Here is a 26,447-nt window from a genome sequence, read left to right on the forward strand (position 1 = left end):
TTACGTGGGCAACAACTGGAGTTAAAATACCTCCCCATATAGTAAGAGAAAGAAAATCTAGAAACATAAATGTACGTTTAAGAAAATCCAGAAATATGAGTACATTAAGTAGTTTCAAGTGTAAATAGTTTTAAATATCTTCTGTAAGCTTTAAAAAAAAAAAAAAAAAAAAAAAAAAGTGTTGCCATCCTACTGAGTGGTTTAGATTGTGCAAATAGAGAGACTCAATATTGGACCAACAGAACCACCAAAATGATGAACACCATAAAGAGTTAGGAAATGTAAAACAACTCAGTGCAAACTGAACTTGATGCTATGATTACATTTACAACTTTGGATTGTACCTAGTGTGGCGGAACAACAACTGAAGCATGAAGATAGCCACCCTGAGAGCCAGCACTCACCTGTTTCCTGGGGTTTCAGTGGCAGACGGCTGTGGTGTGCAGGCAGGATCTCGAGTTTAACATTCTCAGAGGTGCTGGCTAACAGCTGAGTGGCCTCCAAGACTGAGCAGTGTTCTGTACCGGTGCCATCGATAGACAGGATGTGATCCCCGATGTGCAACGCACCGCATCTGGTTGAACAAAACAGATTACAAAAACACTGCTAAGGATTTATTGAATGAACTCTGAATTTGCATAATATTTTGGTTTGTTTGTGTATTATCTTGTGATTTGACTCATCATTTATTACTGTTTCTGTACTCATGGGTATTCGGCAGAGTTGAAAGTAACTTTAATTTCTTACTGGTACTGTATTTTTGCCAAGTCGTCGTTCCATCTCCCCCCTGCCCCCCCATTGAAGTATTGCACCGGTTTTTAATAGCATGTTTTACATTCTTACATATTGCTTTGGAAGAAAGCGTGGGAAAAGGAAGAGGGGGACGGGAGACACTTTGCTAATTATACGTGTGGAATGACTTGCAGTAGGAGAATAGTTCAGTATTTTAGTTACGCAACACTGCACTGTTCTACTGTAGACATTAATATTTGAGTTTTCTAGTTGTTCGGCTTGGATTTTGGTGTCTGACCAAATTTATCGAAGAGCTTTAGTTTCTTGCACTGTCCATGTCCAAGTGAAAAACTGGGATTTTTTTTTTCTTCAATTTGCTGGTGCCGTACCAACTCTGACACCGTTAAAATAACAGTGTATAATAACATAATAGTTTAAAAAGAGTATTTATTGCAGACAACAACTCATTAATTTTCTTTATATTGTCATCTGTTGTTTAATAAAACATCGGCATGTTTAATAAAATTACTAGCATTGTGTTTTATCTTTGTTGCTGCCTATGAGCAAGGTTGAGTTTCTGAAAGAAGGCCAGTATCCAAATGACAACTAGGGGGGTGCACCAGTATTTTCAAGAGCTGCAATGGAAAAATGTATTGGTTGCAGGTGTGGGGGGGGGGGATGCACAAGACCTGCCTGGATAAAGGCGTCTGCCAAATAGATAAATACATAATATTACATGCATAAGTATGTCCTTTAAGGGGTACAACTACAGCATAAGAAACTAAGTGCACTAAAGCATGAATAAATCACTTAGTTTCTTATAGTTTCACATCAGGACTTGATTAAGTGTTTACATTCAGGGAAGGATGACAAAAGCAGTTTATGCGATAATCAAATTCATATTAAATGACACTCTTCATTCAGGGATGTATACAGGATTTCTCTGCATCACTAGTTAAACACCATCAGCAACACAGGAGTTTATGAATATATCTGAAGGAAGGACTGTCAGGACCAAGTCATGAAAAGCAGTTAAACATCTCTTTAACAAATTAGCCTGTATAAAACTGGTGCCATTAAAAAGAAATGCCAGCTTATTGCAGAAATCCCAAATCCCATGCACCCTGACTGATGAACAGTATAGTTGCAATAGAATTACTGAGTGTTTGAGAAAAATAGATATGTCCTTGTGGCAAAGTGCCCCGCCCCTGTGTGCATTTGTGTGTTCTGTGTTGTATGTTGCGTGCGTGTGTTAATGTTGGTGTATAGATTGGTAAACGGGATATAAACGGGTCTGTGTTTCACGTGTATTTAAAAAGTGTAGATTTGTATTTAGGCACGAGGAGAGCACAAATCACTTCACGTGCTGGTTAAATGTAATATGTGAGCACAGGGTTGCACAGAATTAATTCACGTGCTGGGATTCAAGTGAATAATTAATTAGTAATTGAATCCCAGCACAATAGTATATATAGACGCACATTTCTTTCAGTCAGGGTTAGGTGTTCGGTGAGTGGAGAACGAGTGTGGAGAAGGAGAAACTAAATAATAAGAAAGAACGTAAATATAAAGTGAATAACTGTCTCACTCACCGTGTTTCCTTTCTTCTGTCTGTGCACTGTCTGTTTACTGTGTAGTCCGTTTTGTTTGTCTTTTTATTTTGGCGTGTAGTGCCGTGTCCCGTGTTTTTGTGTTTAAAACCTTTTATTTTCTGTTTATTAAATGCTGAGCGCGATCACGCGCCCAGCTTATACCAAACCACATCTCTCTGTTTATTTATTTCCTGCATCTGGTCTGACGCCACCCACTCCGGCCGTCTTTGTGACAGTCCTGTACGCTAAAAACCTCTTCCAAGTTGCCCAATATGTAAACTATTTGATTTAACTTTTAATGACAGAGGTGTTAATGGCCACTAGCATCTTAAACTGGCGAGGCAGTGCTCTTTGAGGCTGTGATGAAGAGTGGCAAGACGTTGCAAAATGCAGATTCCTCTATCTTTAAAGCTGACTTTGCCTTACCTGTCGACCACGCTTGCGGCTTTGATCTTGTCAATGACTATCACTTGTTTGTTCCGATGCAACCCTGTTGTCAAGGTGATCCCCAGATTCGATCCTGGAGGTTTCGCGATCTCCACCAAAAGAGGGCCTGATGCATTTGTTACAGAATCTGGGTAAACCAAACACAAAACCAAAAATGTTAATTAATCACCACCGATAAGGGCAAAAAAGCCTGTGCGGTGTTCTCTATGGATCCCAAGACTGACAGGTTAGTGCAATCAGGATTTGAACCAAAAAGATCCCAATCCTATGACTTGCCTTGCACTCCATGCGGTACTGCCTTTAGATCAAATGTTATTAAAATAAATTCTGCATCTGTGGGGTTACAGTAGTAAATTGGTAAATCCATGGTCTTGCATGTAGCAAAAGCATCATGATTACTGCACTCCCTACCTGTTTTCAGGATATATATAGTGTTCTCCCCTTTTTACATTGTAGTCAGGAGCTTATAAGAGGCTGTGCTATTTGTGCTCTACTTAATGAGAATGCAGATACTAGCGGAATGCCATTGTAGGGCAAACAGAAGCCATGACCATACAGTTCTGCAGTATAAGTCAATTTATAATGAGGGAGAACTGCAGATCTTTGAAACAGAGAACTCTGGAAGTCTAAAGTTGTTGTCCTTTAACAAGTGGCTAAGAAGTACTTCCAAAGTACATTTCTCCAAAATGCCACATATGGGTAGTTTCAATGGCAAAGCTTAGCGGAAGTACTGGAGATTGGCATTCCTCTATTCAGGAACAGATGTCAGCTGTATTTGCAAAACCGCTCAACTTTTTCCTGTTGACTTGAAGTGTGTAGATGGGGAGAATATGACGCATAAAAATGGTTAAGATGCTTAGAAATGGCTTTTAAACGACAGAAGCATTTAGCCTCCTGTAAAGTGCTTTATGCGCTCACCACTTACATTACTAAATGACATCATATTAGAAAGAATTCTTAGCACTAAATAGGGGGCAGAGATCACTTTGCAGGAAAGCAGCAGTTATGGGAACTCATTCGGTTTTGAAAAGTTCAAATCATTCCGTCGTCAGAAGGTCAGGAGCCTGCTGTTCAGCCAAATTGAAAACACATAGTAATTTGCATCAGCAATTAAGCAGAAGTTAATACACGCAGCAGGGGAATGTGGAGGAGTGAGTTGGAGTCTCGACTTTTCAGAGCACCAAAAAACATTTGGAAGGCACTATTTGGATTTAACACAATACGGATGAGACAAGATATTTTTAAATTTCTTTGCTGAGGAACATCAGTCCAGTCAATTAGCCGGACATTTTATTCAGGGACAATAAATTAAGCACGCCAAATACCTGTTCTTAGCAAATAGTCAGCGTGGAACCTTTAAATGACAATTCTAAACAATTTATTTTAACTACATTCTAACATGCTTGTAAATGTTCAAATTACACCATGAGATCTTAAATCAGATCTTAACCACAGCCAGGAAATGCACAACTACAGTAAAACTGGACACTATGTGCGATTCTAAAATCCCATTATAAGGTAAAATAAAAAGCTTTGTGTACATCCCTATACAAACATCCACACAGGCTTGTATTATTCACCTGTCCCACAGTTTCAGTAAGCTGGACAGTAGATAAGAACTTGGCTCTAAAACATCATCCATCTTCATCATCTCAAATTATAGAATCCTGTAAAATTAAGGTGTCAGAAGATGGAACCAGCAAAGTGCATTTATATGCTTGTTTTACGCTAGGGGTGTTTTGGAGTAAAAACCCTGTGAGACAATGCTTGGCCAACCCAGTAGTAGCCCACCCCAAAGAAGCTGAAGACCTTCTTACCCATGATGGAAACGTCATACTCTATTTGGAAGAGGGCCTCTTGGCCACACTGGGTGAGTGCATTGAGGGCGTCGGCATGAGGCACACTGTGCAGGGGTATCCCATCTACACTCAGGAGACGGTCACTGGCTTTCAGGGTCCCTTCCCTGTACAGAACAAGGAGAGTTGAAATGTGCCTATGCATTACTGCTGACTAGGGCACAGCAGCAATCACAGTTAACTTGATACCATCCAATGAATAAAAGGGGTGATTTGAAGACCATAATGCAAAATTCATTAAGTGCATTTTATGTTGCACTTTGACAATTCAACCTTAAAAGCAGCTAGACTGGGATGCTGACATTTTGTACATTTATAATTCATGTGGGCAATTTAAGGGTAAAGAATATACTATTAAAAAGGACCTATGGAAAGACTTTCTTTGACAGATAGAATGAATAAAGAGAAAAACACTCAATGAATTGCTATTAAATGCATACTTTTATCAAACCATTCAAATTAGCAAGTACTAGGCACTGCAAAGAATGCAGTTTTCTGGGGTCACAAACTCCACCACCCCAACAACTAGCAAGATACTATATACTTGGTAAAATAGAAGCTCAGGCCATCCGGATTTTTCCATCCCACTTTCTGCTCTAAAAGCATATCTTCCTTCATAGGTTGTGGTTTTAAAACATTTATGTACCCAATTCCCAAGCAAGTACAGTACAGATGGCAGGGATGCCAACTTGTCAAAGTTGGTTTTCCAATGGGAATCTTTGAAAGCAGCAGAATGAGAAATATTCACTTTCTGTGAAGTTGCCAGTGGAGGAGGGTGAGAAGCACAAAGAGACTGACAAGAAAGCAACTCCATCTTCCATTTGGCTGACACAGAAAATGTTCTAACGTTAATCCAATAATCCAGTTCTGCTGCAAGCACATTAAAGTTTAACATATTCGCTTTGAAGTTCAACATGTCAACTTTTTTTTTTTTTTTTTTTAAGACTAAAACAATGCAGCACTGAGCAATATTCTTCCAAAGAGACAATCGATTTAAAAGAAAAGGAATCAAGTGCACAGATATGGAAAGATATAGAATGTCTTTAACTCTTACAGGCTGAGATTCAAGGACTATAGTGTTTCTCTATTGAAAACCCTTTACTTGAAGAGTAACCACCTACAGCATGGGTCTAAAATATCAGTTATCTTAAACAAGTGTTCCTCTTGCTGTTTATACCTTTGTATATCATAACCTGGTGACTTTTCAAAACTCAAAAGCTTTAAGCCCCATGGCCTCAATAGGGCTCTCCCACAGTATAACCAGTAACCTGTCTCTGCTGCACTGGGTGCGTGGTATTTATCACACCCACTGGGTTGTGCGTCAGGCGGACGGGTTAATGGATACACTCTGGTGCCTCAGCTGAACTTAGAGAGAAGTTTGAGAGCCTTCTTGAGGCCCCGGTAGTGCTTTAAAACATCTTCGTTTTAAAAAGTCACCAGGAAGATACACAAAGTTATTCTAACATGATGAATCCTAGTAGTCACTGTAACTGACATTTCATTACAAAAGTCGCTCGTTAAAAAAGGACATTTAAATCAATTTTTGCCACAAATATATATTTTTTTTATGAAATCAGTTGCATGTAAAAATCCCCCATAGATAATCTTACAGTTGAGCTTTTTAAAAAAAAAAAAAAATTCCATTCTCTACAGTTTGGCACGTGTAATTTTTTATTAAACTTAGAGACCAAGAGTGTCTCAATTCTTAAAGCACAAGACTGCAGAGCACAGTTCGGATGGCTATACCCAACAGACAAACCCAGCAGGTAAAACTGGTTTATTACTGTTCCATGTATTGTGCTTTGCTGACCAGTGCCTGCAATTAAAATATGAAAACTATTCACTGGATTTGGAAAGCAATATTAAGTCATGAAACAAAGTAGTTAAATCATGTGTAGGATGTGGAATCAGGTAAAAGATTTATAAAATCAAAACCTTTTTTGAGAAACTCCAAACCGCCTGGTTTGGTTTTGTACCCTTGTATCGCTGCATCACAATGCATAATAGGCGGAATTTCTCAAATCAGTTTTTTACTCCTAATCACAGACCCCCAATTAAAAGTAGTTCATTCTGGCCAGGTAATTGTGCTTTGAGAGTCTAGCTCATCATGTACGAGGTTTCATGATTCCTTTTCTTAGCTTGCTGATTCAATATAGTGAAATTGTACCTGTCTGCTGGGCCGCCAGGTCTCACGTAGGTCACCACCATTGGTCGTGATTTGTTCCAGTCTTCATGAGCTCCCCCTGAAATCACAATTTGCAACATGACAAAATGTCCACTTCACACAGCACAGCTGTTAAGGGAATCACACAACTCCAAATAGTCCAGGACCTACATCTCCAAGCAGCTTCTGCATGGTCTCCAATAGCTGTGTCTCTTATGAGTTATGTGTTTACTTAACTGTCCGGTGACAAGCCAAAAAGTGTGCATATGCAACTGGCTATCATGTGGTTCTGGTTGCGTTCTAACCTCTGTATAAAATTTGTTTTTTAAACTGGCATGTAACTATCCTTTCACCCACATGGTTTGGAATTGCTGATAATGGCAGAGTAACACTGCTGAATTTAAATAGTGAAGAAAAGAAAAAACTGCATCAAATGGCTTTTAAAAGTTTGACTTGCTGCCTGCTGTATTTCTTTATAAAGCTCTGTGGTTAAAAATGAAGCACAGTTACATATTTCTCTGTGGGAACTGACAATCCATTTATTTAGGTACTTAAAAGGCAATAGTTGACCTTTAGATGAATTGGAGTACTGCCATTTTTATAGTACTGCAATAAAAAAACATGAAATTGATACAAACCTCTCAACACGAAGCCAAAGCTGTTGCCTTCCTTATACAGACAGATCTCGATTGTCTTCGAAATAACACCTGAGCTGCTATCAGGAGCTGGAGAAAAAAGGAATCAGGTCAGCTGTGAGTGAACACAATCCCCCTTTTACAAGCTAACAGACAGGTGAGCAAAGACAACCAACACTTGTTAAACAAAGGACTGGAGTGGATTTCTTTCCAAAATACATCACACTTGCATTGAAATGCACATTTTTATAGTTCATTTGCATTTTCAAGACCCTGTTTCTACAAATTCTACTTGTGCAGTTTGAAAAAAAAAACAAAAAAAATACTTTGACAGATTCCATAGAAATGTATTTTTAACAAACTTGCTAAGAGGTTTTGGCCTACCCTTGGGGGTATTTTGTTCGAAACTGTATAAAAATACAAAGCAATAATGTGGTGCACAATTAAAACTACGATCAGTCAAAATACACTGAAAGGTTTCAGGGTGGCCAGCTATAACAATTTCACACTATCAATTCTAAATGCGATTCCCATTTCCGACTGGGCATGATGCAACTCCAAAGATCCTTGAAACCTTGAAAACAAAATGAAATATCATTCTGCCAGTTTCTTTTAAGCCTTGTGTTTCAGATCACTGTGGGATGGCATTACACTGTAGAGCATCTACCAGTGACAGTAGTGGTCCAAATTTTGATGGATAACACACATAGAAAATACTTGCATCATTCCAGTTGCATGTTTCTACCAATTACTCAGAGGTTTCAATGCTGCAATGAAGTCTCCAGTGGCTATGTTTCAGAAGTTACCATTTGTGAAACACAGCAGTCTAAACTCTGGGGGTTAGATTTACATTTCTGGAAAGAATTTAGTTTTTTCAGCAATATTCCACAATTCACCTTTCATCTTTGTAGAGCTAATTAAAAACACACAAAAATTAAATTAGTGGGGTGAAGACTGTCTGTCATTCTCACCCACAGTGATCATTTCAAAGAGGAGCGTTACCGTGTCCATCTTTGAATTTTTTGAGTGAATAGGATTTTCCAATCAAATTGCAAGGCTCTTTTTATACACGGTACATTTGAGATGGATTCTGAACCTAAAGTAGCTCCAGTCTAGCACCAGCTAATTTGAAACTAATGAAGTCAAGTTAAAATTCCTGTAACTTTTAGGGAAAGCCTATTATTATTATTATGTTGCTTTAATAATAAAGTCTTTCTGAAAGTATGGACACTTATTAAAATCTTTCAGGTAAATCTTTTTGTAATGAACAGATTCATCCACCACAATAAAATTCAAGCTCAGCAAATGCTCCGAGACTGCTAACGATGTATGGGACCTGCATTTTATTTCTCATCAAAAGAATCTCAGTATCTCCTAAGTGTATTAGCCTCTAAATCGCTTGTGCCGCATACATTTTGTCAAAACTAATACAGCTTTGTCCTTGAGCCTGATTCTACCTGCAGAGTACGTACTTGCCGATTTTAAATTTTCTGCTATAATCTTTTCTGCTAGACTTTCTTTTGGATACCAGTGATTTCCATGAGGTGCTCAAGGTTTTTGCATATCATCTTAATCAGCCATGTGAACTAAAAGAATGAGAACTTGTCTGCAGCCAGTACTTTAAAAAACAACCTAACACAGATGAAAACGCTCTGGAGATCTGCTACAAGAGAAGTTCAGCTTAGTATTTCATTAGCCCCTCTCTCACCCACCCCTCATTTGGAAGCATAGATAGTACTCAACTTCCTACCAGCAGGGGGCAGCTCATACTCCACTTCCAGGACCACACGCTCGCCCACATTCTTCAGCAGGCTGATGATTTCATCATGCCGCAGCTTGGTCAAGTTTATCCCATTCACCGATTTGATGTAGTCACCCACATTTAGCTGGTCGCTTCTGCGAAACACACCACGAAAATCAACAGAAATAGCTTGTAAGCTGTAATAAGGTTCATTGCAAGAAGTATATTAGTGTAACAGAAAGTGTTGTAACAAAAGGCTGTTTTGCAGAAACGAGTGACAAGGCAAAATAATCTCAGGGTGAATTCATTAAGGCACTACCCAGCTGCCAACACTTTAAATGTTCTGCCTGGTACAAACTGAACTTTGTTGTCTTTATAGTGTAAAGACAAAATATACCCGATAAAGGTTGTAGCTGTTTATTTTACAGTCACTTCCGAGTTCCTCCAGTGCTTACCTTGCGGCCAGACCCCCGGATCTCAAGTTCGACACTCTTGGTTTTCCGTCTTTATCTGTTCCACCAGAGATGGTCAACCCCAGAGTACTGCCTTCTTTCTTTATTAGTTCCACTATCGTAACTCCCCTAAACTCCTCTGTGAACAGAAAATGCACCAGCTATTAACAGCAATGCTGTAGAAAACACATCAAATGCCTCACTTGTGGCTTAACAACATGATAGCATGTTTAATACAAACACAAATTAAAATTACACTAAAAAGTTGATTTAGAATTAGAATTGCATGTTCAATCAACTGATCCCCTTCCCCCATTGGGTCTGGTCAAGAACAGACTTCTGATACATACCATAAAATCTGAAATATGTACCAAAACTCAAACCTGTCAAATATACAGATACAGAGAGTAATGAAGCAATAGCAATGTTGACACTTGATTCAAATTGAAATGGATTGCATTGTGTAATTGATTACCATTATCTTTTTCTACAGACTATTCCTTCTCTACAGCAGGAGTCTTAAATTGGTAGATTGAAGAACAATCAATACCTAACAGATTGCTGTACATGAAGGGCAGAATTGAATACAACTGGAGCAAGTCTACTTTTATCTCTATTTATTTTTAGAAGCGTTCAGCTGAAATGGGGATACATATGCTTTAAGGTTGTACAGGGCTGGAAGCAAAACAGCTAATTGCACAAAGAGCTCTGGGATATTCATCAGTTCTGGGTCTCTTATCAAATATAGTGAACTATATAGAATTCGCTGGTGCTTTTTCTGATGTGGGCTGGTGTCCAGTTTCCGACCATCACCACAAAATTCAGAACCCTAATCTGAAGTAGTCACAACACTTTCTACCCTCCTTCATAAAACAATACAACCATTGTAGAGTGAAAAAGACAACTGGGTTGTCATAAAATAACATTAAACAAACACTGCAAACGATCCATAACTACTAGCATTATATACCATAGTGTAATGAACAAAAAAACCCATACAAAGGCTCTGTGGCAAGTCTGTGAAACACTCAAAGAGTGAAAAGTATACTCTTACAAACATGTATCCAGATTTCTAAATGAAGGCTTAAGGGCAAATATATTGGTAGACGGCACTCTAAGGGTTAAACCACTTGCCACAGGGATAAAACCATGGAACTCTGCTCAACCAGCCAAGGGTCAAGTAACTAGATTTTGCTAAGCAATTTTCCACCTCTTCTGTGCTTTGTCACATGGAACTTTGCATTTTCATACGTGCAACTACAAATACATTTGGTTTTCTTGTATTTGTTTTCAAACGACCACTTATTTCTTATTTTTAAAAAAACACACATGTTAGTAGTATCCTATCCCAAGGGAAAATACAATGATGACCTAAATGTATTCAAATAACAAAAAGAACAATTTACTGTGGTAATCCGCCAGTTGAAATAAGGGATGTGTAAACCACAATAAACAAGCGTGTCAATAACATGTATCCCCCCGCCACGGCTGAAAGATCAAAATGAAAGCTATTGGCAACATGATCAAGTAGATTATATGACCTACATCTACTGTATACACGGATAAAAATCTAAGTTTGACATACAGACAGGTGCCTCTATGTGCCCCACGATTCTGATTCTCTTCTAGTTTCTTTACAATCGGATATGGGATGATTCTCGATGTATAGGTAAAAAAACGTAAGTCTGACATGGAGTACGGATGGACAGACCAGTACACCCTGCACCCGGAATGCCCTTTTCAAGTTTCCTCCTAACTGGATAAGAGGTCCTCTACATAGACTGTCTAATAGACTGACAACCTTCCTATATCCCCACATTTTGATACGCTGAATAACTATGGAACTGGACAAGGGGTTCAGTAAATGATAAAAGTGTAACGAAGACAGGCAGTCGCACAGAGCGACAGCCTACATAAACCCACAGATAATGATCGTTAGCTTGTGCTAAAAAAAAAAAAAAAAGCGCCTTTACATGTTTCACCACAATTGTATTCAGATCTCTAGATATAGTATATGCCTAATGTTGTAGCACTTTAGATTACATGGCAAGCATAACTATTCAAGAACATGATAATAACTGGGTAGCTACCAATGTGTCCTGCTCTTGCATGCTAACTACTGGTGGAATACATGGAAGGAAATGACCTGTGCTATGGGGTTACCATGAAACTACAGCAGATAACAAAATGTTGTTCACATGGCCATTTCCCTGCAATTGCACAATAGTAACCAATTAAGAGCAGGAATCGTGGGTAATTACCCAGTCGTTATAATGTAATTAAATCGCTATTCATGCCCTGTAATCGAAAGTGATCCCTACAATTATGAAGTGTGACTTGCAGTATGTACACCTGCCTCCATCTCCATCAGTGGAGAATAATCTTACATTACCTGGTATACTCTGCCTTCTTGTAGTCAGGGAATTCTCTGTCCCTGCAGGGTCCTTGCTCCCCTTGGAGTATGGGCCATCATCTGATATAGGGGGGGAAAAAGGATTATATAGTATATATATTGTAGTTAAATTTTTTGCAACACAGTAAATGCACCTATACAATTTGGTCTATAATTTTTCATTGACATCCAAGGCAGCTTTTGGGGTCAAAAACACTACTGCATATTAAATAAACTAAAAATATATTTGTGGAACAGAACTTGGTGAGTAATTAAACAGTTTCTGTGCGCCTCATAATGAAAAGGAAATAAAATGGGCAAGCAATGTGAAATTGTGCAAACACACGTACATACCAAAAAGAGCCTTCCTGACAATATACAAAAATACACAGTTTAAAAAGCCTACAAAATGGCAGCTTCATTCCCCTTACATTATAGAATTTAAACCATCACCCTGGAGCACTCTTACCACAGGATCTACAGGTCTAGAGGTCACACTATAGCATCATATGTCCAGTTGCAATAAGTGTAGACCCAAGTCATGGTATTGATTTCCCAAGCTGATGACAAGAATATGTTTCCTGCTCACTTCTGCTTATGTAAGGAAATGCTGGAGTGCAACCCTTAATGATAGGATCATCTTGAAAATGGTCATATCAAATGGTGTTGAGGAGTCCATCGCCAATGCTTTTTCCTGATTGTGTAGGGGAATTGTCAAGGGAAAAAATGTGTGCTATTTCCTGCACCCATTGGCAACTGCAAGCCTAAAATTAAAACATACTACACAGTATATCCAGTTATTTTAATTCAAAGGTCTGTCAACACAATACGATGACTGAAAATCTGGAGATAATTTGAACAAAATAAAACAAAAGTATTTAGCACAGCTATTTTTGATATTAGCCTTTAAATTATTGAATAATGTCGACTTTTGAGGTGTTTTAAAGTCCATTTGAAATTGGGGTTAGGGATAAAATATCACCATTTGGAACAAAAGGACTAATCATTTTTGGAATGGGAGGTGGTTACTAAAAGCCAATATCGCAAACAATTTCACACCAAACAAAAAATGTAATTAAGTGTAGCCACTCTGTCATTGACTCCACCAAATTCAAAACAGATACAAATTGTACCTGTTAAATATTCAGAAGAAACACAGGCATGTATTTTTGCTTTCATAGTTTGAGTTTCAACTGCAGAAACCAAATGAGCTTTGCCAGACCTAAATATAGAATAACAGGCCACTGTCAGTTGAAACACCAGAACGGTATCTCCTGCTGTTACTGTGTATAAATGTTACAGTATGCCCCGGCAGTCAGGAGCCGGCCTAGAATCACTCCCTGTAAACGCACCATTTGTCTGGAGAGTCCTGGCAACGTCAATCTGAACTGTGTGCATGGGTGTGTGTGTGTCATCTGCCACCTGCTTCCCTCCAAAGCAGAGCTACTTATAGGCCAAGGATCTCCTTGTCACTGCCCCAGTTTACTCGGATACATATCAATCACTGGGTAGCCCTGTGGGTTGCTGTCTATGTCGGTATGTAACAGCATGCTTTTAAGTGTCATACTGAGAAACACTATAAAGTTTGTTTGTAATACTCCAGAGGAAGCAGAGTAAAATTAAATAAAATTATAATAAATCAAAAGCTACTGGGACACGCAGGAAATTAAATGTATTTTGAGCAACACTGTAAAAAGATTAAAAAGACAGTTGTCAAAGTGCATAAATAAATGATGCTAGGAATGATGGACCAGCCACATTCCGAGATGCGACCCAGAAAAAAAAAAACTGGGTCTCAATCTGTTGCTTTGGCATGCATGACGTACTGTTTTTTTTTTTCTGTCCCGTATACAGTACATTAAATCATACAGGCTAATCTTGAAAATGAAACAAAATATATCACCTTGAAAAAGCTATACCTTTTGCACACATCCCATTTGCTTTTATTATTCTCAAAACTAAAAAAGTACATTTTAGGTTTATTTACTCTATTTGTGCCCAATGGCAATAGCCAGGTTTTGTTCCCAGGGTTATAGGTGGTCATTTTAACAGGGACTCTCATGCTTAATTACATCTCGCCAAATTACTATGCAGATAATTACAGATGTAAATCTTAAAAATAAATGAATAAAATTGCACAGCATATCATTTTATTCAGACAGCAAATTCAAGTATTAATTAAACTCTCCATTATCTATGAAGAAAACTAGGAAACAATGTGAAGGAACACAGCTGCCATCTCTACAGATGTACTGGGGGCCACAGGGGGCTCTCAGAAAGAGTAATTATACCAATTGTACTGTCTCTCCCTTATTCAGTGTACAGTAATACACAATTAAACCCGTAACATAAAAAACACTGATGCTTTGCAGATTCTTTTTAGCATTATAAACAAAGTATTTTTGCCACTGAAGAAAGTACACCACTATAAGCAAGTATGCACTTCTGCCGACATTTATATGATTAAATATCATGTCATTTGGGGAATTTAACAAATCAGTCTGTATCACAACCTCTAAATAATATATGTCCTTAAAAGTAGCAAATCGGCAGCCTGTCCCTCTACCATTCTCAGATCCTCAAACATTTCTTGTTTGATCATCATAGTTAAATCTATTGAGCTGGAGAAAAAAAAAAAAAAAGGGTACAAACACAGACAATGAAGACGCAAGCAAACCTCCTCTCATTCTGCAGTCTAAAATTAAACCACGGGTGTGCACAGCATTCTGAAGGAGAGAGAACACACTGCACAGTCACGTCAAAGTGGAAATAAATGTTATATACTTTTTTCTGCAACTACTTTTTTCCAAAAAATTGTGAGGGCAATGGCTTTTTGGCCCCTTCTGATCTCCATGAGATTTGCTGGAACAGACAACTTTGATGATTCTAAGCAGAATGGAAATCGCTGAATTGTGAGCCACTTGCTCAGGATCATTTTCCAATCACCCGCTGCTCTCCGCTGCGTGTGCTATACATATTCAGCAGGTTGTTATGGTGATAAATTCATGTTTTTTCTTCATTAATAAGAACAGACTAATCCATCAGCTAAGGATGAATGTTTTCATCTGGAGATCAATATTGGAAATGTTTGTAGTCACTTGGTATGGGTATGAAATATAACCCAACCCACTATCTGACTTTTGCCATACTTCATTAACCAGTATGTTTGGGATATTTCCAACTATGTCTAGACTTTTGATTGAATAGCACCATAGAATATGGAAATTGCACAGCTCAATGGGGCGTAGCATGTTTTGATTAAATCCACCTGATGCTACAACAGTATGGTAAGAAACTTGGATTTAAACAGAGATAACCTCACTCTTTAAAATCATCAATGACTTAAAACCAGATATAAAAACACACACATTCACAATCCTGGCATCTAATCAGTGCCATCAGCCATGCAATAACAGGAAATCAAATCCATTATGAAAAGGCCCTTGCACAATGTGCCTGCAAGACACTATTCATTACCTGCTGTGCCTTATCGGTGCCACTTCAATATATCTAAGGGACGGCACTGACTATTACAGCTGCACCCAGATAAACAGCAAGTGAGGAGGCGGAATAGTGAGGCACATATCACAGGGAATAGACAAAGGCAGTTTCCGTGGCGACTGCAGAGGGGAGGTTTGTAGAAGTTCTATTTGAAAGGTGTCTCCTTTTTCCCCCCTCTTTTCCGAGAGGAGGAGAGGAAAAACCAACACAGCATAATTCCATTTTAGGAGTTGTTTGTTAACTCCATTTTTGTTCCAATATTCAAAGTCAACAGAAGGGAACACATTCATTTCCAGTCAGGTTTGGGGTCAATTCCAATTCCAACTCCTTCGAAGGATTTGTTGCCACCGTGAGAAGCTCATTTTAACAGAATAATGCCAATTGCAATTTTGATCAATGACGTGTTGGAATTGATTAAAAGGGAATGGGAATTGGAACTGGCAATTGATTTTAAAATAGGAATTGGAATTGAAAAAAACAGGAAATGACCCCAACCACATTTACAGTCGTGTTTTTGTCAAATGAATTTTTCATATTCATGTCAGTGCTCTCTCGTCCAGAATAGGCAATTGAAATAAAATGCATAGTAACCGTGTTGGTCAGAACAAAAAAGAAAAAATTTAACCTGCTGTGCTGCTGTTCAGATTTCTGTAAAAGCTATTGCATTCTACCTTGTGATTGATTTTATTTAAGGTCTTCTAAAATCAATCAATCCCTTTTAGTTAAAGGGACACATTTACTCTAGAGATGTTCCCTTAGTAAGGCTCTTATTTTAACTATACAAGCAGTAGAGTATATGCACAGCATTTTCTGTTCTTACACTGGAGAGCGGAACCAAGCAAAACATGGAGTCGATGACAAAGCCTACAAAAAAACTGCAAAGCAATGCAAAACGTTCAGACACTGCAAGTATTTCATGTTAAATCCTCCCAGTTCCTTACCGTTTTAAGCCATGGTCTTCACAGCGTCAACCAGACCTCAAAGATTAAAGGCTTTAAGCTTTGATGAAATGAACAAGCATTTGAGGAGTGCTTCCTCAGCACTCGCAAACAACTTGACTAACTGGTGTTTATCTACTTCCCTTCCCTACCCAAAGTATTTTATTAAACAAACAAAACCAAAAAAAACCCACTTAACAAGGCTTCTGCTGATTTTAATAATGATAGGTCTTACTGACATTCTGCAGTTATTTGATGGCATTATTTGTTTTAACACACATGAAACTAAGAGTCAAGTTACCAAAAAGAAAATGTTTGTAGCCCAATCAGATTTTACAAGCTGCAGGCTAATGGCATTTTCACACCACCAAGGTGCACTTATTTGTTAAGTTACAGTAATTTATGAAACCGTTACTTTTTAAAGAAATAACTGATTAATTATGTAAAACATGCTACATGTTTGATTTGTTTTTGGTGCTTGTCAATGCAGTACTTGTGAAAAGTGAACGACACAGGAAACACAGGGACTTGCTCTGCAAACGAGTACCCCTCAGTTCTGACCTGAACACCCCCTTGAGTCCTGGGCTTCTGACAAGCAGACACTGACAATTGTTCAGAGACCTCCAGAGAGACTCGTAAATTAACTTGCTGTGCCAACTAGCTCTCAATGAATTGTGTTGTTGTTGGAGATGCCCTCGCATACAGTAGTACTGTATAATTAAATATATATGATATATCTTTCAGGAAAGGCTCAAAATGTCTACCATATAAACGATTGCCCCTAATAATGGACATGCCGTGTTGAAGCTCATTTGATCCGATTTCAGGCAGTAATAAGGTTAAAGTTCAGTTCCGTCCCTCCAGCTGTTGCTCGTCAATACTTTCTCCTTGGTTTGGCAGCCTGGCTTACACTAGTGTGGAAAATCTCAAGTTCCAATATGAAGCCTTCCACTCTGGACATCCACCCTCGCGCCAACACCTATTGGATTATCCATAAGCTAGCACATTCCAGATCAGGAAACCTGTCACATTCCCAGCATGATCAGAAGCAGATCATATTACATGTCTGGGCTGGGGAAAGCCTAATGCCTTAGACAACTGTGGATCCCAACTGAACACATTACATGCAAAAAGCAAACATGCATGAAGTACCTCTTAAACATACAGCTGTAATGGCAACAGCCTTTTGCACTACCTAAAGCACATAATGTGATACAATGTTCTTATGTACAGTATGAAAGACTCCATTGTGGAGATGAGTGGCCTTTCAACAATGGACTCCTTGGACATTTTAAACTAAACATATTTTAAAAGCACAAGAGAGAATTATGGATCATCTACCTGCTTAAAAACTACAGTATGTGCACTAAACTTTTCTATTTGTAAAATGAAATCACTGGTGAAGCTTTTAACTAAATTGTTTCCCTACTTCACTTAACTTTATAGTTTTACCTAAACTGCATTATGCTGTGAATACTGCTATAGTGGTGATAATGATATGCAAGATGGTAAAATTAAAGATGCACAGAAACTCCACAGACTGCAGGATTCATCTAGTAGGAGTCTCATGCAGATAACAGAACCCATCAATATTTCTTGGCAACAACGGAATACTGGAAGTTCAACCAGTTAATTAAGACTTGTGTAACCCAAATGCCATGCAGGGTCAGGTCACGTCACGGGATATCAATTATGAGTCAAATTTATTTAAAAAGGGCTATCTGGTGAAGTGTAGGCCTAAATTACAAGAGCCATCAACACAACACTGCTAAGAAAGATAGTGCACCTTTACCCTGTGAATTTTTAATGTTAAGGTTTAACATGATGTTAAATACAATACGCCCTGGGGAATGAGGTCAAAATACTGGGGCCCTTTAAGATGCCTTGAAAGTGACCTTTTGGGTTCAAGCGGCAAAATAATAACTTGACAGATGGCCTTTGGAGTTACTTTGTGCTTTCCATGCTGAAAGCCATACTCAGCAACACTACAAAAGGAACTATGTGATGCCTGTTACCTCCAAAAACCTTCATTCAAACCCAGCTCAAGAAAGAATGTAGTGGTCTCTGTAACAGTCCACAGTGGACACTTGTCCTTTTCACAAAACCAACACACAATTTGGCCAAATTCTCAATCTTAGAGCCCTGGGGTGTTCATGTCAGTAACCAGTAGGTGTTATATAAAGAAATAAAGTAAAATTAAACAAAGGAAGCAAATTAATGTCAGTACAACTGTTGTACAAGCAAATATAATCTATCAGAAAACGGACAGGCTGTTTGTTTCGATTTATTAAAGGTATTGGGTCGTAGATATTTACTAATATAACATAAAATAAATGGTGGCAGTATGTACTTGTTTAAATGTCTATGGAATTGCAGTTCTATTTTTAGACCATCCCATTTTCTTAACTTACATCATAGGCTAATCTTTGACTTTAGATTTTGGATGGGATCACATGAGCTTTTTTTGAGCCGTGATACAGAGACCCGCAGTTATTAGCAAACCTGAGAAAGTTTATCTATATAGTCACTTATTTAAAATGGGCATACATCAAGTTCTAAATTAATACTGGGACAAATATTTAGAACAAATACTGCTTGAATTGAACTCCAGAGGCAAAATACCAACATGTCTGAGTTTGCCTGAATGATCAAATCTGACTGGGAATATATTAACCAAGGACTGACGTAAATGGTGGAGTATAGGTATTTTTGTTTTAATTATGTCACTAATATATTATTTTTTGGTTTCCATGGTCACCCCTGTTGTATGTGATCAGTGTCCACGTCAGTCGTTCAGGGACTGCTCTCCCTTTATAAGGGGAACCAGTTATAATGTGTGGTTTGGTCAAGGCTCCCATTTCTCGTGACCATGGCTCCCAACACTATATCGTTATGAAGGGGGAGCACTACATGTATATAAATGGTTTGTCAGAAGAAGTCGATAAAACCCCAGAGAACCTGCTTTGATATAAACATCAGGAGAGCCAAAGGATGAATCATGGGCTACAGTAAGTGTACAGACCTCCTTGCCACCTTTTGAACAGATAAAACCTGGACTAGTATCAAAATGGGCCATCATTAAATTCTCATTTTATCTTATTCCACAGAAAAAAAAAAAAAAAAAAAAAGTCCATCAGGACTATCACATGTACCATCATTTTCTAGCGTTTAAGAGAAACAATCCTTCCTGAGGAAGTGAATTATTCTTCAATAGAACTTCACATCCGTGGGGAAGACCTTAAGAAATACAATGTGGCATAATTGTTTCCAGCTTTTTGCTAAAGCTTATGAAAGGTAATAAGACTGAGGTACAAAATGAATGAAAGAACTGTAGATAGCAACAGCATGAGACAATGGTAATAAACTTTGTATAGTTAGTGAATCGGACACAAGGTCAATACTTTAAAAATGTGTAAATATTTTTAGTGTTTTTTCTAGAACATTCCCTTCACTCTTGAAGATGAAAGTTCCATCATTACCCTGAAGTGAAAACGGCAAGCTGAATGATAGTTAACATGAAACAAAAAAATCTGACTGACCAACATTGACATAACTCTGCGTTCTGAATAGGCTATTGGAACTACCAATGTGCTACAGATACTGTGTGCACTACAACTACATGCAGAATACAAAAAGCTCCCTTTAAACAGCACAAAGCATCTACTGAAAAACTTACCAAATTCGGACTGCAGTTCCCTTCTCAATCCGCACAGCATGCCTGCTATTGTCTATCAAAACATCCAGCTAATTGCAATAACAGACCACCCTGTCAGACAGGCCCTGGTGCAGTGTCCCAGCACTTGGCTGCTTCAATCAGTCCCACTTCACACCGAAAAACCTGCTTTTCACAAATCACGGTTCTTCTTGATATTTTCCCTCCTCATGAATCCATTTTTTTCTTTTCCAGGCAGAACCCACTGCATCTACCAGCAATTAAAATTCACCTTGTAAAAACTTAAGCACTTTGACCTTCTCCTGTAGTACATATAAACTGTTGTCAGAAACATCTCCAATGCTAAAATGAATGAGTCCATCAATAGCAAGTTGTGCCAGACTGTACTATTTTACAAACAGTAAACACATATAGTTATTTTCTACATCCCCTTGTATAAAATGGGAAAATCACAGAAATTATTTTGTTTAAATGGATGGTAGTTATTCGTTCTATGTCTAAAAATTTTTTTTTTTTTTTAATTTTTTAAAAAGTTCCCTAAAACACCCAGCCTTAGTCAGTTTGCTCTCTTCTCTATAGCTTCACAAAAATCATCAAAAGGTCCATGTGCAAATTGAAGTTTGTTCAGGTCCAGAGGAGCTGGAACAATGCTAAGGCACACTGCATGAGTTTCCTTCTCTCTTGGTTCATTTGGCACATACTTCTTCAAAATGCAGCAAAATGCAAAACCAAAAGAAAAAATAAGAAAAAAAAAGGAAAAAAAGCAAAAGTGTCCTTCTCCCTGTGACCCTTTTCAGGTAATGCTATTGGTTTTTCCAATCCATGGCATTAAATCACCCACACACAAATACGCATACACACAGACACACTGCAGTAGAAGCAGTAATCTATATCTGAAGCAGCCCCATGCACACAGTCCCAGGCAGTGGGGCTTGAGTTATTAGCCCTGCCCCCTTGCATCAGCATAGGCCAGCCCACATAAGTCCCCAAACATCTGAATCCACTGGCAAAACGTAAAGGCTTTGTCAAGATCAGATAGCAGTAGATTAAGCAAACAAAGTATCTCATCTGCAGATAAATTATAAGCAATTTAAAATGAAATAATGAAAAAAATAAACTATTTAAAAATGAGCCCAGAGCCTACAATTATGTTTCTGCAGGCATGACCAAATGCCCCTTCGTGGTGGAATAAATAGATTAGCATACACCCAGCGGGCCGCATTTATTCAGAAATCTCTTTGTAATAAATGCAGTAACCAGCTGTTTTTGTGATATCCAAAACCAGATTTCATGGCTTAGCATGTCTAGGAAAGATGTATACTTGGTATCAAACATAAAAAAACAGACAAAGAAAACAACAGAAGTCATGAATATGTTGGAAAAAATATGTCTCATATGACAGAGAATGTCATTGGGTTTGACATCAGGCCCGGAGAATAAAACGACAGATGAATAAGAGAACAAAATACACCAATCAAGATGTAGTGCAAAATTCTCCAGGAGTGCAATTGATTACAGTGGAGGCTGATTAATTAGGCAGACTTTCATCCACCAGTGGACAAACGAAGGCTGAAAGAGATAGTAATTATGCAGTTTCTATATTAATTCAGCATTCCATATTCCTCAAGAAAAATAAACCTGCATAAAAAACCACTCAAGATCAAGAAAGGTGCTTAACCATTTGAAGGAAACCAAATGCAGCTAAAATTAGTCTGGTTAATGTTATTTTAACCCCATGGACAAAGACAAAAAACACAGAGTTCAAACTAGTTAATTCGTAGCACATGGACATTCCACTGAAAATTTTTGGTGGTCATCCCATATAAAATGAAAATGCTCAGTTAAAATATCTTATCTATCTACATACACATACATAAAACTTCTTTCATGCTTTAAAACTAGAAGAAAAATATTTTCTTGAAAGAAAATGTGTCCCACGATGACTAAGCTTTGATGAGCTTTCCTTGTCCAGACATGGCTTGGTATTAATTTCCTATGCAGGACCTTTAAAATATACACATGAGAATAGCCCACAAACCCACCTTCCCCCTTAAAAGTGTTCACAAGCAACCTTGTGGGTTCACTCTTGCATAGATGTTGCAGCTAGTCGCTTTTCATTCATCTGCGAGTGTCCAGAGCCCACTCCCTACAGTGCAGCACAGAGGTATCAGAGTTACCGGCTAGATTACCATCCCACCTGTCTGTCCATTCATCATAAAAACGACACCCTCGCTCTCATCCGCTCAGTCTTCAACTCACACACTTTTCCCCTGATTTCCTTCAACTTCTCACTCCATCATTCTCATCTCACGGGCTCCCTGCCAGCTTTATCTCTGGAGGTCTCAATTCCTATACCAGTTACAGGCTTTGTTATGCATTAACTTGACAGGCACCCGACTATCTGACAAACACAGAATCTGAGGGTATAAAAACGCATTGGTTTATATCCAGCGATCTACGGTACTAAACTGCAAAACAGCTTGTGCATCTCAGCCACACTGCATGGTTTTAGAGGTAGCGAGAACACCCAATATTCAAAATTCTGTGGTGGCAATACAGTGTCTGTTGGTGGTTCTACTCATGTTGCTTAGTTTCTTATAGTTGTGTCCTGATATTAAACCACGGCACTGCAATGGATTATTATGCAAACATATTGGTGCACTGTGGAACTATTCTTCCAATGGTTCTGTAACATTGTAAATGCCTCTGTGCTACCACTGCTTCTTCACAAATTCAGACAATAACAGCAAAAAAATAACAACTGCAAGTCTGCTCTCCTTCCAGTAATGATACCAAAAAATCCATACATTTGACAATGGACTTGACGGCATCTTTCTAGAATGCTAATGGGCTTTGTATTGATCGTTGGGGGGAACAAAAAAAAACACCATCTTATAACAAATGTTGTGTGACTTAAACTGCACCCTACAGCCATAGAACATACAGTTTATATTCACATTATATCATAAAACAAACACACACATATATAATATATATATATATATATATATATATATAAAATCTCAAATCAAGCCAAACTTGTAAAGCTGCTTTTGGGTCACAAAAAACAACTTCTTCAAATCACCCAGGGAAGCAGTGCTCTGGGATTTAAATATAAATTAGCTGGAGAGTTGATCCATATTTTCAAGAGAAATAAATACAAAATTAATTTTGAAATCCTCCAATAGGACACTAAACCTGTTTTACACACTAATAATGCCAACAATGTAGTTCAAGGGCTATAGAACAAAATTATTTTTGCTGTGGCTTTAAATGCTTGCCTATGCCTAATTGTACAATCTGCTTCTGTGAAAAACACAGCATGGGAGAGTCACAGAAGATTCAATACTCCAGAAGCATTCCACGATCATCATCCCCAGATGCACAACTGATGTATTCTATATATGCAAACACATTTCTATAAACATAATGTGAATCAGGAATTCAATTGTAAGATTACATTAAAAAAAAAAAAAAAAAAAAAAAGTTTCACACAAATTTTGTACCACTTGCTAAATTTGTTCTAATGCAAGTGTCATTATTTCCAGGTAAGAACTACAAATGTTTGTGTGTGAGAAAAAAAACATTGCATCCCTGGGGACATTTAAAGGGACTTTAAGAGTTTGTAAACATGAAGTAAAAAGATTTGTGAAAAACATGTGTAATCTGTATCAATGCTATGGTAAGGGGTTTGAAAGAATATGGCAGTGAAAAGCGAATTTCTTATTGGACAACTGAACTAGCCACCAGTTGCAAAGAACAGATAAGCCTCTCTCTCTCTCTCAAATCCCATGCCTGGAGCAGTATAAAGGTTTACTTTTGAATTTGCTGAACCAATCTCAATTACAATTATGTTCATATATTTTTTTTAAAACTTTTGGCCGCAGCTGTATGTTTCCTGAGCTCTAGATGTAATTTATAAAGTTTTGTTCAAAGTAGCACTACGGAAAGCTGATTTCAAAAGGGAGGGGAATCTTGCATGCTTTACTTACAGCTTAAACTAAACACTAGCTGTAAGGGAATGTAAAGTGGACCACCTTTCTGATTCAGCAGGAGAGTGCACTGTAGAAGAGTGTCGTAAACAGACACCAAGTAAGTACGGTAACACTTTAGTTTAGGTATCCATTATAAGTGATCAGAAACAATAGCAAAACACAAAAAAACAACGGCAAAGTGTATAAGTATTTCTAATCGTAGTCTATAATTAATAACATGTTTATAGATTGTTTATAATCACTTATAACAGATACCTAAAGTGTTACCGTAAATACTTTTCAATGTTAAAATGTGGGACTCTACAACCCTAGCACACACACTAAATAATTGTAAATTATTGTAAATAATTAAATAACTGTATAAAAGTAGCCCCCAAGCTTCTTAGTAGTAAACATAGCTACAGTAGTTGAGTTACCACACTAATCCACCTTTGAGTATTCCGAGAAGCTTGGCATTTCTTATAAAACCTCAAATCTCCTTTACCACAATTAATCCTGTTAGATTCAGCCCCTACTTCGAGTGGCATACTCATTTGAGGGGATTTGCAGCAGCGCTGAAAGGCAAACTTTTGAAATTAAAATTAACATACTGTACTCAAGCACACACACAGTGCACTGGTGTTAATAGTATATAACAAAACAGAAAGACAGATCCATTCCCCTACTTCTAGTATTCAGTAAGCAAGTTCAAGCCCCTTAATTAACCTTGTGTGTGGATTGGACTTAGGGTTGTAACATTAACAGCTTTATTGTTAGGAAGCAGTAATATCTTTCATGTTCCGTCTTCAGATAAGAGGTACTATTGTATTAGGGAACACAATTTAATTTTAATAGCTTTAACTATGGACTATTTTATCAGAAGTGACATTTTGATCAAATGTTTTGATCAAGATTTGATGTTGGCCTGCAGAACAATTTAAAGTTGTTTCTGAACACTTTTTGGAGGGTTAAACTGCTTGACAATTCCCAAACTGTTTTTCTTTCTATAACAAGGTAGATAAAGTAGGTTATACAACCTGGCAAGGAATTCACATCAGACTTCTCTAGAGAAGTTTGAGCTTCGACATAGAGGTCAATTACTACTGGATATGACCGGTGTCATTGAGAAACTGCACCAGGGACAGTTTTGTGTGCTTCGCTGCACTACCAATAAAAAAACACTAACTGTAGTAGAGGAAGACGTATCTTGATTTCAGCATCCTCCTTACCGTAATGAGTTACAACAAAATGCAAAATTCAACAGCACACAGTTGCTGGTTACTTTATAATTGTTTTAAGGATTTCTACTGTATGCTCTCTCAAAAGAGGAATGCAATTTATGTACCTTACGCAGGTAATTATATACATAATTTAAGATGAAAATAATGGTCACAGACTTATAATGAATACCAGCAGGTTATATAGATTGTCTTATTTAAAGTTTTGTCATTTAGGGTAACCTGCAAGATACTGGCAAAGCCTTCTCTTCGAAACAGTGTTTAGAATGATCAGTATTGCAGAGGAATTGGAATGGTGCATAATGCCTTAAGGAAGTCTCTTAAGATGTATTTCTTTATGCTGGGGTAGCTTTGTGCACAGTTGATACCCCAGAGTTTTCTGTGGTTAATTGGTTCACATCCAACTGGACCCTAAGATACAGATGAAAATCTTTGGATGGCATGCCATAATGGGTCACTGGGGACCTCCTGGGTGGTCAAGGTCACAAGGGACAAAGGTGCATTACACCCACCTCCATAAGACCTCAGGGGTTTGCCGACACCCAGCATTGCTCGGATATGGAAATCTTTTGCACAGCACAATGCTTCCATATGTCAAGCAAGCTTATGTTCAATTTATACCAAAGCAAATGAAAAACAAACCTGTAGGGCACACTGGACATGTGTAGGGGAATGCGGTTTCACTCGTGTGATCTTCATTAGCACAAATAATATATCCATGCGATTTATTTATTTCTAAAACTAAAAACAAAAGAAATAATTCTCATTGGCAAATGTAGGAGCTCAGGAAGTGTGCCTTGGCTGTTGACAATTTCAGTCAGAGCAACTCGTAATTTAAAAACAAGATTGTTATTATATAAAACAGTTGAAGGAATGAAGGACAGCTTTTTGGCTGATTTGGTTTTGGCACTTGGCCTCACCTTTCAACTTTTGGTAACTCCAAATTTTGATTGACGGATTCGACTGCCAGCCTCCCCCCTAAAGAACATGGAATATACGAGAATGAGACTAATTACCATCAGACATGTAGTAAGCAGTAGTCGATTGGTTATGCAGAACTCCAGAGGATCAGCTTCTAGAACTGGGTTAATTGGGGTGGGGTGGTGTCTACT

The 26,447-nt window shown here is 38.0% G+C and overlaps 1 protein-coding gene across 5 annotated transcripts in view; it reads right to left on the reverse strand.

Annotated features, from left to right (window-relative positions):
* LOC117412606 (glutamate receptor-interacting protein 2-like) overlaps positions 1–26,447 on the reverse strand; it is an 89,064-nt gene that overhangs the window by 27,544 nt on the left and 35,073 nt on the right. For 4 of the 5 annotated variants that reach the window (XM_058999610.1, XM_058999609.1, XM_058999611.1 and 1 more), the window contains exons 2-9: positions 12,012–12,092; positions 9,623–9,758; positions 9,177–9,322; positions 7,430–7,516; positions 6,795–6,870; positions 4,589–4,734; positions 2,751–2,898; positions 405–574 (exon numbers count right to left, since the gene is read on the reverse strand). In XM_058999610.1, the coding sequence (XP_058855593.1) occupies positions 405–574; positions 2,751–2,898; positions 4,589–4,734; positions 6,795–6,870; positions 7,430–7,516; positions 9,177–9,322; positions 9,623–9,758; positions 12,012–12,092 (990 nt within the window). Of the gene's footprint in view, positions 1–404; positions 575–2,750; positions 2,899–4,588; positions 4,735–6,794; positions 6,871–7,429; positions 7,517–9,176; positions 9,323–9,622; positions 9,759–12,011; positions 12,093–20,126; positions 20,548–26,447 lie in introns of those variants that run through there. The other variant, XM_058999612.1, reaches the window with a different exon arrangement.

Source organism: Acipenser ruthenus, chromosome 25, assembly GCF_902713425.1.
Source record: "Acipenser ruthenus chromosome 25, fAciRut3.2 maternal haplotype, whole genome shotgun sequence".
Classification (NCBI taxonomy): domain Eukaryota; kingdom Metazoa; phylum Chordata; class Actinopteri; order Acipenseriformes; family Acipenseridae; genus Acipenser; species Acipenser ruthenus.